Genomic DNA, 17015 nt, shown 5'->3' on the forward strand with positions numbered 1-17015 from the left:
GCTTCGGAACGCGCCTTCGACGGATCACTAGAGTAGACTGTCTTGTCATCTGCGAACATCAGTAGTTTTGAACCCGCTGTCTCCGCAAGCCGGGGAAGGTCCCTCAGGTAGACATTAAAGAGGGTAGGGCCTAAAATACTTCCCTGAGGAACTCCTCGAGACACTGCAAGACTTGAAGACTGGCTGGCTTGCGTGACGACACGCTGAGATCTCCCGGCGAGGTACGACGCAAACCAACGCAGGGCGCTTGCATGAACACCCATGCCATGGAGCGCAACGAGTAACTGTTGATGCTGGACGCGATCAAATGCCTTGCTGAGGTCGACAAAGGCTACACTGGTAGTCTCTCCGCGGTCCTGGGCCAGTTTCCAATCATTTACAGCAAGTGTGAGCAGTTGTGTCGTGGAACGAGCTGGTCGGAACCCAAATTGGTGATCGTGGAGGTGATTTTCGATGGTCAAACTGTCACATACCTGATTTAGAACCAGGCGTTCCAGAGTCTTAGCCAGAATCGACGTGAGTGACACAGGACGATAGTTCGAAGGAGAAGTAGGATCGCCCTTACGGGATTTCAATATCGGCGTGACATTAGCCAACTTGAATTGTGTCGGGAACACAGCAGTGCACAAAGAGGTATTAAATATTAGGGTGAGGGAGAAGGCGATAACTGGTGCAACGGCCTTCAGGATGCTCGGGAGGAGACCATCTGGCCCAGGCGCTTTCGTACCGTCGAGTTTCTGAAGGTGCCGAAGTACCTCATCCTCAGAAATAGGGCGAAACTCGTGCAAGTCACACGGTCTTGAGGTACCACTTGGAACAACATAAGCCGGGTTCGGATCTGACACAATACTATGGAAATACCTGTTCAAGGTATCTGCCTGGACGAGAGGTTCAGTTCTTGGGTTTGTGCGCCGGGTGACTGAGTTGATGGTGCTCCAAAGACGCCTAGGATCTCGCCGGTAATCGTCACAGATGGAGCGGAAGTGGGCATTTCGGAGTTGGCGATAAAGGTTATTGCATTTGCTGCGCAAAACTTTGAACTCCTTCTGTAGAACCGTACTACTGCAGTCAGACGAGCGGTACTTTCTGTAGACGGTTTTACGTCGCCTAATGAGAGCTAGTAATTCCGGTGTCATGAATGGGCACTTCTTCCTTTTTCCAGGGGATTGTCTCCGTGATATTATGTAGGGTGCAACCACATCCAAGGCGTCTTCAAATTTTCCTTGCCACTCTTCTAGCATTACATCGACCGACGGGGACGAGAAGGATCCGAGATCAGAAATTGACAATAAATGAGAGAGATCAGAGGCAGAGGCCTTACTGTAATCACGGTGGCGGGATCGATATATTTGTCCTTGTGTTGGAATTGACTTCGGAAAAATAATACTGGTGTGAACAAACTCATGATCGGTGAACTCACAGGAGTGAACGCTTCCGTGCTCAACACAATCCATGTTCGTTAGTACACAGTCGAGAAGTGTTTTAGATGTAGGTGTGATCCTTGTAGGGTGCGTAATCATATTCTTCAGATCAAGGGGAAGTAGCAGGTATGTGTTCAAATTGTCAAAATGATGCGTTTGAGGGGACAAGAAATCAACATTTAAGTCGCCCATGAGAATGAGATCTTCGCCCTGAATGTCATACATGACTTGCTGTAAAGATTGCCAAAAAGCCGCCGGTGCGGACGGTGGCCTGTAGAGACAGCCAATGAGGAATCTCGTGAGCCCACGCGACTTGGCATTCTTGCGTCACAAGGCACGTGATTTCACCGTGCATCTTGCACTAAAATTCAAAAACTGCGCTCATGCCCTTCAGTCACTTTTGCATCAACAACAGTCGCACAAAAAATTATTGGTGGCGCAAGGAGAAGCTTATCGTTTGGAGTGACAAGTGATCACCGCTGCTTTTCCTTGTCAGAGTCAACACTACACTTTGTTCTGCGGCCTTGGGAGTAGTGTTGGAGTAGAAATTGCTGAGGAGACGTCGCGGAGGGGCGAGCTTTCCTGCGCAGGTATGACTTTGGCCGTATTTCAGCAGGGTCGAGTGGAAAAATTCAAAAAAGTTTATTTCAAGAAAACCCCAAAAGGAAGATGGGGGACATGTCCTCAGCGCTAGAAGAGGTGTTCTACTATCTGCCTGTGTATAGTTCTGGCCAATTGAGGACGTAGCTGGCTGTTTTGCCAGCGCTTGGAAATTGGCTATTTTCAAGACGATCATTTGTGGCGTCAGGGGTGATGGACCTCGTCTTCTGGGATGCTGGCATGGCTAAGCGGTACTGCTCCAGCAACTCTTCTAAGGTGAGGCAATGTTGGCTTGATGTATTTTTGTTCATAGCTTGTTCGTATACGCTGTGGCGTGACTCGTATCTAGACTCATAAATAATGTGATATTCCGGCCATTTTTGAGGGGTATGCAAATTTCAAGGTTCCCTTCAGAAACTTTTTCAAGGGCTTTGCACAATCGATCCACACCCCAAAGGGAACCTACCTGCAAAATTTGAGCGAAATCGGAGAGATCCACTTGCACACATACTTTGGTATTCTCAGACATGCTCTCTTAAGCTGTAGTAGTCGTATTTGAGTTTAATTGCACCTTGGAGATCTTTGTCGAGCCAAGGGATCTTGGGGTTACGGCTGGACTGACGAGGGTGGTGGCTGCCATGTTTGGGTGTACCGGGTCTTGCTCCGTATTGTGGCACATAGAAGGAGAGCACGTCATCAAGAACTGTGGTGAACTTCTCCACAGCTTCATCAACAGAAGTGGAGGTGAATAAAAGATGCCAGTCACAGGCAAAAAGTGCAGAGTTGATGATTGACCAAGTGGAGGGTGTTACCTTGCGGAAGGCATGTCGCGGAGGGGTAGGAGTCTGAGAGCAGTTGTAAGAGGTGTTAGCAGTGGTAATGTTGTAGGCTAGCGTTGTAATGACTTGCAAATGATCCGATGCTTGCGCAGTTGAACGGTGCCTAGTGGAGTATTGCAGCATTGTCACTGCATGAGTAGGTGGTGGTGCAACGGTTGTGCAATCATAAAACCGGGTTTCTTGACGTTATCGTTCTGGAATTTGAAATACGGACTGTTTGTCGTGATAAATATAATATTGACTTCGTACTTGGTCAGTATAGAAAATAAAAACCTCGTAAAAGACCTCGGCTTCGCCTCGGACTTTTACTCGGCTTTTATTTCCTATATTGACCTCGTTCTCAGTCAATATTAGATACATAAATCACGTCTTGCGTTTGCCAGTCTCAAACGCAAACGCGGACTCAAACGCGACTCAAACAAACGCTGTGTGTAATGTTCCTCTTCGTGCTGTAGCCCAGCTAGGATTTCTGCGTCGAGCATCAAGTTTCCTTGGTCGTGAAGGACGCTTGACAACGTACAATGGCTTCGTACGCCCTGCACTCGAATACGCACCATTGACATGGATGGGCGCAGCCAACTCTCACCTGCAAAGTCTCGACCGAGTACAGCGGAAGGCCCTTGCTATCATTGGTCCTGACGCCTTGCTGCAGAGCCTAGCTGCCCGCCGCCAAGTGTACGCTCTCACGTACATGTACAAGCTAATGTGCCTTCAAGACCATCCAGACCTCTCTGCGCTCGTGCCGCCTCGCCAGGAAGCTAGCCTCGTCCCGCGGACAAGGTTGCAGCTCCGTGTCCGCCACCAGCATCAGCTACAAGCAGTGCTCCTCCCTACGGCCCCCAACTTTCTCCAGCGTTCGTTCCCATATGGTGTAGTGGATGAATGGAACAAGCTTCCGCAAGACATGTTTCCGGATCCGATGCCCCAGTTGAAGTCTCTCCAATCCTTCAAGACGAAGGTCCATCGCCACTTGCGTCAAAATAATTGGCTCTGGGCTACGGACTCCCTGTGAGGCTATGTCACCCGTCAATGAGCAACTACCCTCGTCCATCATCTCTTTCTTGTTTTATTTTATTTCTCTTCTCATCTCTTTCTTGTTTTATTTTATATATTTCTCGTGACTCTCTCTCTCTCTCTCTCCCTCCCTCCCTCCCTCTCCCTCTCTCTCTCCCTCTCTCTCTCTCTCTCTCTCTCTCTCTCTCTCTCTCTCTCTCTCTCTCTCTCTCTCTCTCTCTCTCTCTCTCTCTCTCTCTCTCTCTCTCTCTCTCTCTCTCTCTCTCTCTCTCTCTCTCTCTCTCTCTCTCTCTCTCTCTCTCTCTCTCTCTCTCTCTCTCTCTCTCTCTCTCTCTCTCTCTCTCTCTCTCTCTCTCTCTCTCTCTCTCTCTCTCTCTCTCTCTCTCTCTCTCTCTCTCTCTCTCTCTCTCTCTCTCTCTCTCTCTCTCTCTCTCTCTCTCTCTCTCTCTCTCTCTTGATCTCCCTCCCTCCCTAGCTGCATTCCTATCGATGCCTGGTCGTAGGCTGATGATTCCGAGACCTCCGGTCGGATGAGCCTCGCCAACTACATCGGCACATCGTCCCTACTCCCCTTTGTCTTGTTGTCCAGTGTCATTTCAGTTGTCCTCTTCCCCTGATTATTAGTAGGGCTGTGTTTGATAGTAAAAATAAAAAATAAAAAAGTGCGATAACGGCCTAATAATCCCCAACTTCAGCCCAAGGCCAAACGTGTGTGAATCCATGCGAAAACGGCATTCACGTGCATGTGCATACAGGGACGAATCACGTAGTCATATCCGAAAGTGATAGTTTTTCATAACTCCCGCGCGCTGGTGGCTGTGCATAAAAATTACGATCATGTGCCGATGAATCATGATGATGGGTAGGGTCCAGCGGATAATGCCGGCATTATATTCGGCATTATACGACTATCCGAGCATCAGAGCATTATGGAGCATTGGAAAGGAACAAATCGAGCATTATGTGAGGTTTGAGCGGCATAACGAGTTTCATAGTGGATAATATCGGGAAATCCAAGGTTTTTGGCAACAATCGGCTACAATCACGATCACGAGATGTTGTCTGATGATTGGTTTTTGCCATGAAACTCTGAGTAACAACGAAACAGCCCTATTTTACTCCTTTTGTGTACCTCTTGCGTACTGCGCTCAGCCCATTCCGGGCATTTGAGCACTATGCATTGTACCGGCGCATGACTTTGTGATTGTGTACAGACACGTAACACCTTTAGCACTAACGCTGCATAACTATTGCTACATAAAAACGTTATGATTGTAGCGATGTGGTCGGGTAAATGTATACAAGCCATTTTGTGAAGCATGCCCAACCGATACCGAGGCAGTTCAAGTGACACAAATCCGGAGGAATTATTTACGAGGTTTCTTTTACTTTTAGAACAATGGAGAGCTATGGAGGAGACATACGCGAAGTGAATATCAAACAGACGAAGAAGAGTTTTCTAGTTGTGCCAGAGGCTCTGGCGATAGCATCTCTAGCGATACTGAAGTAGACACTGATGCATTGCTAAATTTGGACCAGAATGAAGGAGCGGCTATAAACAGAAAGAGATCGTTCCAAAAGAACTGCCTTTGCCGAGTCCAGCTCAGGAGGCTCGAAAAGAACTAGAATTTCTCATGGACTCAGTACCAAGTCGATTGCTCAGCAGCGCCTGTCTTACTTTCCTGATGAAGCGCGTACAGTTAGTTGTGGACGGTTGTAATGCCAGGCCTACAGTCAAATGCTATCAGAAAGGAAGAGTATTGTGGCAAGCCATACGTCTACACACCATCTCAAGGGGAAGATGAGAGCACAAGCAAAGGATGTAGAGTGGCAAAATAACTTCTGACCACGTGTTTTCAGGATTTCCGGAAATGGGAGGGCTCTCCAGCATCTGAGATCGGATCTCAGGAGCTTGCCTCACGTCTCGTGTTTCAGATGAAGACATTATTCACAGAGTGGATGCAGTGACAGCTTGTCTGCAGGCAGGAATACTACAGTGTATTTGCCAAGATTAACTTCATCCCAACAATGAATGACTACCTGCAATAATGGTTTCATCTCTCATTACATGGATAATTAGGGGAGGGATTTGATACTGATGATAGTACGGACTATTCTGCCACAACCCTGCATCAAAGTTGGAATGGAGAGCAATCAATGGAGAAGCGATCATGTATTATAGTGCTAAGAAGTAGTGGAGCTCGTCAGAGATAAGGTGGCAACTTCAGATGCAGATTGACGATATGCATAATTTCCTGGAAGTTTGACAATGTGCAGACTTTCTTCCATTTTTGCCCCAGACCAAGAGCATTATATCCCTTGCTGAAGCATTATAATCAGCATTATAAGGCAGTTTTTGGAGCATTATGGTTAGCATTATACGAACATTTTCGGAGCATTATCCGCTGGACCCTAATGATGGAGCCTTGCACTTTCGATATAGCGATTTCGACCTCTGCTGGCAACCGCATGTAATGACTATGTACCCTGGGGCCCTGTTCCTTGTTCCCTCTTCAGAGTACAACGCTTTGTACTGTAGAAATCAGCCAGAACATTCGTTACTATGTTACAGAAACTCTAGAAGGAATGAAACCAGCGTGTTCAAAGCGGGTGTTGGCCAAGATGGTACGGACACGAGACACAAAGCAATGACTATTTTTGGGTGGTTCTAATGTCAGTGGGGAGATAATTCCAGGTGGCAGCGGTAACAATTAAAGAGGAAAGTGGCACGCGAGTAGGTGTTCGCCCTAGCAGGCGGGACAAGTTGGAGAGGGCGCCGTGCGCTGGTGGAGAGACTACACGTATTTTACTTCGGTTAAATGTAATGGCTTTCGTAACTAGGGCTCAAACAGTTAGTCCGATTAACCGGTTGCAGACCGGTTACGAAGAATTAGCGGTTAACCGATAAAGATAAAGGTTACGCAGTAACTTTTCAGTCAAATTTTCAAGTATCAGGTCGTTGCAAAGTATTCACTTGGTGTGAGAGTATGTATGAATGAGCATGCAAGAGAATGTACATGTGTGCGTTGCACTGAATAGGGTGCAGGTTTTGAATAAGTATAGTCAAATATACGGTTAAAAAAGAGTCCGCAGGATTGCCGTGGCTTATAGGTTATAACCGTTAACCCGACCGTTAGCTTAGCAGTTAACCGTTAGGGGTAAAACCGTGACCGTTTGAGCCCTATTCGTAACCTGCTGATGTGATGAGGCTCGATAGAATCATGCTACGATGATCCGACTTGTAAATTTGAGATCCATTTTTCTGCTCGTCTTGACCCTGCCTCCCCTCATTGCTACTTCCATTTTTCGTGCTCTTCTTACTGGTTGTCATCGCTTTCATAATATTGGGCAGAACTGCCCGTTTGCCATGCGATGTAAAATAAATAAACAATAACAACAACAACTGTCCAGATCACCAATTCCAACCTCACAAAGGTAACGTTATTGTCTGCTACGCAGACTGACGCACTGCTGGGGCACGGGTTTTTTTTATCGGCGACAGCCATTTCTCTGTACGCCCTGCATTGCATTCACCAAACAACTATAACTCCATATCTTTGATGTCCCGATCTGGATCGAGAATACCGTTATCTGCAGTGCTTTGGCTGCATTTGGCCAGATCCGGGGAGACATCCGCCATGGTCAAATTCAAAACCCGTCGGGGATTACTGTAGGGACAGGTATGCGATTCGCCACCATCGAGCTGAAGGAGGGATGTCGGCAAGTTCCGTCATTTGTCCGCACAGCCGACCAGCACCAGTTTCGTGTCCGTCACGAGGACCAGAGGGCCACCTGCAGGATCTGCATGGGGGAGCACTTTGCTCGATCGTGTCCGAGCAAGCGGCCCACGAACAAACCACCCACAAATACACAGAGCACCAATTCCGCTGCACTCCCCGGATCACAACTGAGCTCGGGTACAAGTGCGCCCGAAGCAGGAGGTAGTGAGGCTGGTGTGAGTGCTAGTTCAGGTGCTAGTAGTAGCTGTACAAACACGGAACCCAGCGCGGAGCCCGAGAGCTCAAATCAATCCAACAGTTCAGCACGCACGCGCACAGAGCCCAAGGGTTCACACTCGTAGGTCTACGCCAGCGCAGCTCAACAGGGAGCCCGCGCACAGTTCAACTGTACGCACGGGGCGGCCGAACAGGTGAGCACTGCACCCGACGGATCCCCTTAGCAAGGACGCAACACAGAAAACTGCTGAAGTGAACATCGCCAGTTTAGTTAGGCACCGGCGGATTCTGCGGGCATAATTATTGGCATAATTTGGTGGTTGAAAATTTGGAGCATAATTTGGCATCCTCTCGGAGGTAGGAGCATAACTACACGATTATAGCACAGTTCTAGGATGTAGGCTATACAATTGTGTACAATGCACCTGATCAGTGCTGGTGGTCTGCATGGTAAAGGGTTCGGAGGTCATGCAGATAGTGTTTTCAATGAAAAGCAGGGTAGAAATCATGGCAATACAGTCACGGTATTGTATGCTTGAACTCGTCTTCTAGTTCTTTCTCACACTGACACAGTACATGTAGCAGAAGATGCGACTAAATCAGCCTTCATCAGGTATCCCGCAGCGGACGAGATAGTGGCGGGTAGTCCTCAAAACTCCGTGTACATGTACATGGTACATGTACACGGAGTTTGTACATTATGCATGTTACGAAGTCATGATCTCTGGTAGTCTGGAGTTTAGCAGCCATGATATGACTGCAGGCTATGGATATTGCTCGAAATTGATGTATAGTTGATGTTGGGTCATGATGGAAGGAGAAGTGGAGCTACGGGAGAGATGAGCTGATTATTCGCAGGGTGAGGGTGACATCGGTTGGACGAGTATGATGATTATGAAGACCGTGAGTTGAACATGATAATTTTCAAAGGTAACTCAAACTAATTTGGCAATGAAATAATATTTTTACTGAAGTACAAAAGAAATCAAGTGATGAATAGAAGAAGTAATGTTTTCTCTTTTCCATGTTGATCTCTAACATGCATGGACACCTTGCAGCTTGGTATGGGGATACTCATGTATTTTGTTGTACTTATGGCCACTTGCAACTTGCAATTACGAAAAAGGCACAATTTTCCGAACTTTGAGGCTCCATAAGGACAACAAAGTGAATATAATCCCCGGGTGCCAAAGCATAATATGAGGATTTTACGAGCATAATGCGAGAATCCATGAAAGCATAATTCCATGATTTCGCGGGCATAATCCGCTGGAGCCTAGCGCCAGTGCGTCCGAGAATACAACCAGCGGCGGGGAATCCAAGGAAATGCAGAGCAATACTCCATCCTCTGTCGACCAAACTGAGGTAGCTGAGAGTTCCAGCTTGCAGGTAATCGCTGCCAGTACACCCCAATGTCCGGCACCCCTCCGCCTACAGGCACTGGGGCAGGCCATGACGACGGGGCCACCACTATTGCCTCTGACGATGCGGATTGGATACCCAACGGTCCTCTTCGTCGCCGACATAGCCACGGCCATTCGACCATGGAGGAGAAAGCCAAGGCCGATGGGACATGGCCCTCCCCTCAGAGGAAACACCCGAAATACTGAGTCCAGATAAGTTTCAACAACTAGCCAAAAGAAAAAACATAAAAAAATTCCCAAAAAAAACAAACAAACAAAAAAACAAAAACAAAACAATACCAATGTCAGTGAATTTGAACTTTCTCAGTACCAACATGCGTTGCTTATTCAACAAAATGGACGAGTTACTTACCTTTACCCGTTCGTGCTCTGAATCTCAGAACGAACTATCAGTCATTGGGATTGGTGACTCGGCTCTGGCATGGTTTAAAAGCTACCTGAGTGATCGAACGCAGCAGCTCATTGCACCAGAGGGCCTGCCACGCGTGCCATGTACGCAGGGTGTTCCGCAGGGGTCTGTTTTGGGACCTATCCTATTCAGCCTCTATGTCCGTGGTCTTCCCTCATGCGTCAACAGTTCCACAGTTCTGCAGTTTGCGGATGATGTGAATATGTATGCAGCTGGTGACTCTGCTGAGGAAGTCATCGGAGCGTTGAACGGAGATCTGGCCAAGCTGTCTGTCTACCTGGAAGAGAAGCGAATGACGCTGAACCCAGCAAAGACGAAGTTCCTCCTCCTTCACAGAAAGACAACAGCAGTGCCTGGTTCCGCCAGTGTCGTCATTGACGGCGTCCATATTCTTCGAGCGTAGTCCGCACGCTATCTTGGCATTGTCATTGACGAGCACCTGACTTTTGGGCCACAAATTGACAGCTTGATTGGGTCTGTCAACAGGAAACTCGGCGCCTACCGCATGTCAAGACATCTCTTGCCATTCCACGCACGGCGTAGCTTTTACCTTAGTGTCATTCAGTCGTCATTGGAGTATGCAGGTAGCGCATACGTCCACACCCTCAGTTCTTAATATTTCGATAAGTATGTCCGGCTATTTAACAGGTAGAGAATTGGTGAGCAAACATGCTCATTCCCGGGGCACTGCAAATTCACAACTCATTTCATTTTACAAAATCATTTTCAACGTTTCGACAAATTGCCATCATCAGGATGCCAAGGAGCAGTTATATACACTAATTTGGTGTTCTTAGGTGTTGATAATAATTATTTCTATGACTGCACATGTTACTTCCGTGCTAGAAATATGACATGTCTAAAACTAGTGAAAGATCACAAGTTTTCACTGACTCATATGCTGGGTGTTGGTAATAAGTTAGCACAGCGCAGATGTCACCAGATAACTTGAGAAATGTCTGAACAGGTTTCTCGCAAGCAATACACGAATGTGACCATGTCAGTGTTTCCCAGAAAATACTGTCACCTAGATAGCCAGTGTGGTGTGACTGTTTTAGAGTAATGACCATCCAGCACTGGTGTTGATCTCTGGGCCTTCGTTTCTGATCTCCACTGCCTCTCGCAATTTGCGGCTTGCCCTGTCACTGGCTCTTGCAACCACCGACACTGCCGAGAAGATGCTGTCCCCTACACCTAGGTTGATCCCTGCATGCTTAGCTCGCATGTGGTCACCCCATGGCTTATCCACAGTGCGCCTACGAGCTTCACCGTTGTGTTCCTCCAGTCTCGTCTCTCGTGTGCGACCCGTCTCTCCGATGTATTTTTCCCTGCACAACTTGCATTGCAGCCGGTATATCACATTCTTCTTCAAACATATTTTCACTCCACCCGACTTACAAGTCAGACACGGTCCCATTGGGCGTCCTCTTCTCTTTGTCTTTCTTATGTTGGGCTCCTTAATGCAGCTGGGCGGACTTTGTGCTGAGTGACAGAGCTGACATTTGAGGCTAACGGCATGCTCGTAAACCACCCGGACTGGTAACTTGTGCTTCCGGATAGCTTTGCTGACGCTGTGATGCACCCTGTCCGACTTATATGGCAGCTTCAGAAACGCACAACACGGATTACCTCGGCGGCGATGCTTGGGTTTCCTTGCTGCTTCTCGCGCATTGATGATGAGGCTCTCTGGATAGTGGTTGAGTTGAAGTTGGTCTTGAATTTTCTGTTCACTTTCCTGACACATGGTGTCATTGGAAGACAGACGTTGTGCTCTTAAGAATGGAGACTTGGCAACGGCAAGTTTGATGTGATGGGGCACAGCAGATGCGTAGTCTATCAGCAATCCACTATTGCATGGCTTTTGGAAGAGCTTGTCCGTCATCTGGCCCGACTGTTGTATGGCAATCGTTACGTCCATGTAATCAATCCAGCCTTTGCTACTGCTGAGCTCGTAGGTGAACTTGAGTCGGTCTTGTCCTGCATTGAAGTGCTGTATTAGCTCCAAGAGGCGTTTCTGACCGTGGGTCCAGAGAATGATCACATCATCAATGTACCGTTTGTACAGCACAGGCAGAACCGGTGAATCAGCAAGAAGGCGCGTTTCCAGAGAGTGCATGAATAATATTGCGAATGGTGGTGCTAGATTATTGCCCATTGCAACTCCCTCTAGCTGGTGGTAAATTTGTCGCCCAAATCTGAAGAAATTGTTACTGAGAACGAATTGAAGCAAGTCCTTGACTTTGCACACGTCAAGGCCGAACATGTTGATTCTTTTGAAAATCTGTTCCAATATTTCTCCCACTGCGTTGATTCCCTCTTCAATTGGAATGCTCGGGTACAGGCCCACGACGTCCAAAGTGGCAAGAATTGTCCACTCTGTGTATATAACTGCTCCTTGGCAGACTTCCACTTCATATTGCATCCTGATGATGGCAATTTGCCGAAACGTTGAAAATGATTCTGTAAAATTTAATGAGTTGTGAATTTGCAGTGCCCAGGGAATGAGCATGTTTGCTCACCAATTCTCTTCGAGTTATGAAGCTGCAGGATGCCTCACCGCTACTTCGTTTATTTAACAGGTGTCTAAGAATAGTTTTTGGTTTCGATAACTTTACCAGTGCCTTTCATATTCTTAGCCTATACAATCTCTCTCACATTTCCGTCCGAGTCAATTTGAAGCTTTTTATTCTTGTATTCCGCTCTGTCCATAGCGGCACATGTAGCTCTCTCCTAAAAGAAATTTTCCATACCCGCTCCTCCAGTGCACATACTACTGCCGTCACTAGGTCCCAAATCTCTTTTTCTCTGGCCTTGCCTTCTATCCACACTAAAGCTGGTTTTTCTCGTCTTGGCTACATAGGTTCTGATCGGTGGAATATGCTGCTTCCACTGTTTGCTCTTGTACAGATTATCGCCCATTTGTTCGTTCATGCTTAACCTTTCTGGGGGCTCCCGTAAGAAGACCATAGGTCTGTGGGAAACACCCTAGTAAAATAAATAAAATAATAAAAAATAATAATTGCAGTCCAGGAAACCTGGGCTGACACATCAGACCCTGACAATCTCTATGCAATCCCAGGCTACAAGCTGATCAGAGCTGACAGACAGGACTTTGGTGGTGGTGTTGCCTTGTACACAGCGGAAAGTTTCAAAACAAGGGTACTGACAATACCAATGACAGCAGCAGAATGTGTATGGACGAGAATTTCCACCGATAACCTTTCCCTAGTTGTTGCAAACATTTACCGACCACCCCGTAGCAATAGCACCCTCTTCTGTGCGGAGGTAGAAAGAAGCATTAAAACCGCTAGAGCCGAAGGTGACGATCTCCTACTACTTGGATACTTCAATGCCAAGAACAGTGCGTGGCTCACCACAGACAGAACAGATAGCCTTGGGGACTACATACAAACTCTTCTACACACATACGGCCTCACACAACATGTCTGGTTCCCTACTTACATCCACCGACAAACACCTCGGCAATATGTTTGGCATCTCGAATTTGGTGAAGTCCCCCACACGGCCGACTCCAAGTGGAAATCATGGTTCAGTAATCGACCTCGTACTAGCAGACCATAACTTTGTCTCGAGTGGCGTTGTCATGGAATGTTCGATTAGCGACCACCACGCGGTGATGGTGAACCTCCATATCGCCATACCCACAACTAGTCCAGGTAGGCAACGCCAAAAGCGTCGCCACTTACGCAACATTGATATCGACCAGTTCCGGTGTGACCTCGCCGAAGCACTCAGCGCTAATCCTACATCCGCCCACATGGATGTTGACGACATGTGGACGGCTTTCTATGAAGGGTTCAAAACAGTTCTAGACATACATGCACCCATCATGCTCCCGTCAAGACGCCAGTGAGCTGCTGCGAGATTACCTTGGGTCGACAAGGTTACGTACCAACTCACGCAAAAGAAAAACAGATTACACAAGCGCTGGCTAGGAGATAGAGGAAATGACATCCTACTCTCCCGGTATAAAACAGCCCGGTCTCAGGCACCCAATGCAATCCGCAAGAAAAGAAACGCTTTTTTCACCAGACAATGTGAGCAGCACTCTCATGATCCAAGGAGAATGTGGTCAACCTTAAACGCGGTAACCGGCCGCTCCAAGGCAAGGCAGGACCCAGTGTGCGACGTTTCTGCGGTGAGCAGCTCCTTCAATAGTATTGTCACTGATCCAAGTCGTCCGGACACCCTACAGATACCCCATGCCATGGTCCCTGCACCCGCACCTCACTATCAGCTCTCACGCCAACGACCTGTCCCGCAGTACAGCGATTACTCGCCACAATCGATCCTGACAAGGCTACAGGCAGTGACAAGATCCCTGGCCGTCTGCTGCGAGCCTGCAGTGATATTGTTGCCCCGCACTTATGCGACCTCTTCAATGCCTCCTTGCATTCCGGTCGCCTACCGAAGCCGTTCAAGCATGCCCTGGTAAAGCCGCTTTACAAAGCAGGGGACCCAACAGTCGCCACTAACTACAGACCTGTGTCATTATTACCAATTGTTGCGAAGCTGCTTGAAAGGGTAGTACATCGCCAGCTTACAAGGTTCCTTGCGGCAAACGACGTGCTGCCGACCACGCAATTTGCATACCGCACAAACCACTGCACTGAAGACGCTTTGGTACTCCTGACGGAGAACATTCTCCAAGCAAAGGACGCGCGGCTAGCCAGCGGTGTGTGTTTGCTGGACATGTCGAAGGCTTTCGACAAAGTCAAGCATGACATTTTTGTACGAGATCTTTTCGAAGTTGGCCTTCACGGCACTGCACTCCAATGGTTTGGAGACTACCTCGAAGGACGCACCCAACAAGTGCAAATCGCTGGATCCATTGGTGTCAGTGGCACATGCTCATGTGGCGTCCCGCAGGGTACGGTTCTCGGACCCGTGCTTTTCAACATCTACACCACGCATGTGCCCACCATTGCCAGTCCGTCCATCTCAGTGCAGTTTGCTGACGATATTGCTCTCACGCTCAGCCACCCTGATTGCCAGGAAGTATCGCGAGTTCTAACAACGTCTACAACCGAGATTGCTAACCACCTCCAGGAACGGAATCTGTACACTAGCAAAAGCTATGTCCTGCAAATTTCCGGCCAAGACGTTACTGTCAAATGCCGTGGAAACCCGCTACCAGCAGTTCCCCCTGCGAAGTACCTGGGCATCACGATAGACGATCACGTTCGATTTGATGAACACGTTAACAATGCTGTGAAGAAGGCCTCGCAGAAGGTGGGAGCACTCTGGAGAGCCCGCCGTTGCCTTACAAGAAAGTCCAGAGAGCAGTACGTGAAATCCGTTGTGATGCCAGATTTGCTCTACGGGTCCGTGGCGTTCTCTGGGTGCCTTCGACAAGACCAGCGGTCCCGCCTTCAGGTCCAGCAAAACCGTGCGGCACGCGCCGTATTCGGCCTGCCACCTCGCACAAGCGCCCAACCTCTGCTTGCTCGTCTGCAGCTGTATGGCATCGAAGAGCTCCACAAGCAAAAGACCCTTATTATGATCTGGCGTTGCTCGAATGGTCGGGCAAGCAATGCACTGCAAGCCCTTCTGGAGCATCCCAGTACTCGAACAACGCGTGCGCGCAACGCAGCTTGGGCCTTCAAGTGCCCAAATCTGCCTCCAAAGCCGGCGACGACCGTCCAACCGCTCGCGGGTCCATTTTATGGAACACCCTGCCATCCGACGTGCGTGGTATTACCCAGTACCACCAGTTCAAACAAGCCTGCCCCCCGTTCTGTCTTGCTAGCAGTAGCACCCACTACTGAACACTACAGGAGTCTTTGAACGTTTGCGGTACTCCACAGTACCAGTCATGTGCTCTTTACCGCCTCCCCGTTGTTGTATTCTAACGTTAACGTTATTCATTGACTGAGCGTTCTTTGCTTTGTACTACACCCTGCTATCATGTTAGGCTATTTCCTACAATATTTTACTGTTTCCATTCGCTTCCATGTAATTGGGCGACACCGCCCGTTTGGTTCTGCGAATTCAAATAAAAATGTACCTACCTAAGCACCTCTCTTATGTCTAGACCTTGTTATCTCCTCATTCCACAGCAATGATGTTCATATCCAATCACTTCCACCGTTTGGCGCATCTTATCACACTACTATCAGTGGCCACATCAATAATCAACTGCCCCCCGTAATTAACAACTCCTCTCCACGATCCAGAAGCACCACATTCTGGTCATGGACAGACAGCACTATTCACCTTCTTCGAGAAGCCCTTTCACGCACAAATCTCAACCACCATCCAAACCAACACGACCCACGCCCAGTTGACATCTTCTGGCGATCCTGGCGCGACAAAGTCCTGAGCATCGCCCAAGAACACTGCCAAGTTACTCGCACTCACCCCCTTGGGACAGGAAGAACGTGCCAGCACGACCATATTATATCAAAGGGCCTCTTCAAAGAGATCAAGGATAAGGACAGAAAACACAGAAAATACCTTCACTTACGCTCGCCCGACGACTGGAACACGTTCACGTGGCTCTAGTAAAAAAAATATAAAAAAACTTCCCACAGAAACCGTGTCACCACCCTCCTGCGTCGTGCAAAATCGGATTTCGTAAACAACTCAACAGCCTCCTCTACTTCCCTACACCGCCTCATGAAGCACCTAACTACAGCTACAAAACAACGCATACCCGAACTCGTCAGCCAAGCAACTACTGCAACGACACCAGCACAAAAAGCCGCTGCCCTCAACGAATTCTTCATTTCACGGAGCAAGCTGTCCGTGGCCAATGCGGATGAGCAAACTCCAGCCATCAATACCACCCCTGACATCCTCAGTCCCCTTCAAGAAATCTCGACTTCCCAAGCTGAGGTCGAAAAACTCCTCCGCAGAGTTGATACGAACAAAAGCCCCGGGTTCGACTCTATACCAAACCGCTAGCTCAAAGAAGCGGCTAAAAAACTTGCTCCGTCGTTATCGTCCCTCTTTAATCTATCCTTCCAAACCGGAGAAATCCCATAGGAGTGGAAAGATGCCGCCATTACACCAGTGCCCAAGCCTGGTGACCCAACCCAACCAACAAACTATAGACCCATCTCTCTCTTGAGCACTACATCAAAAATCCAAGAAAAAATTGCACCTCCTCTACAAGCACAGCACACCCCACCTACCCAACCAGCAGTCCGGATTCCGTGAGAAAGACGGCACTGAGCAGCAGCTTGCCCGTCTCGTCCATACCCTCTCCACGGCGAGAGACAACGGGAAACACGTCAATGCCTGCTTTTTTGATCTAAGGAAGGTTTTCGACCGTGTGTGGCATGCAGGCCTTCTAGCAAAACTCTCCCACTATGGTGTCCAGGGCAACG

At 48.3% G+C, this 17015-nt stretch overlaps 1 protein-coding gene across 1 annotated transcript; it reads right to left on the minus strand.

Moving 5' to 3' along the window:
• Positions 1-10717: 10717 nt before the first annotated feature.
• On the minus strand, positions 10718-11779 carry LOC135826589 (uncharacterized). Its single transcript, XM_065339194.1, has one exon. It carries the CDS (start codon positions 11777-11779, stop codon positions 10718-10720), a length of 1062 nt encoding a protein of 353 aa, XP_065195266.1.
• Positions 11780-17015: the final 5236 nt, after the last annotated feature.

Source organism: Sycon ciliatum, chromosome 10 (genome assembly GCF_964019385.1).
Source record: "Sycon ciliatum chromosome 10, ocSycCili1.1, whole genome shotgun sequence".
NCBI classification, from domain to species: domain Eukaryota; kingdom Metazoa; phylum Porifera; class Calcarea; order Leucosolenida; family Sycettidae; genus Sycon; species Sycon ciliatum.

Bases quoted from the DNA above. Each gene is read 5' to 3' on its own strand.
- LOC135826589 (XM_065339194.1), bottom strand. From the start codon at position 11,779: ATGCACTCTCTGGAAACGCGCCTTCTTGCTGATTCACCGGTTCTGCCT.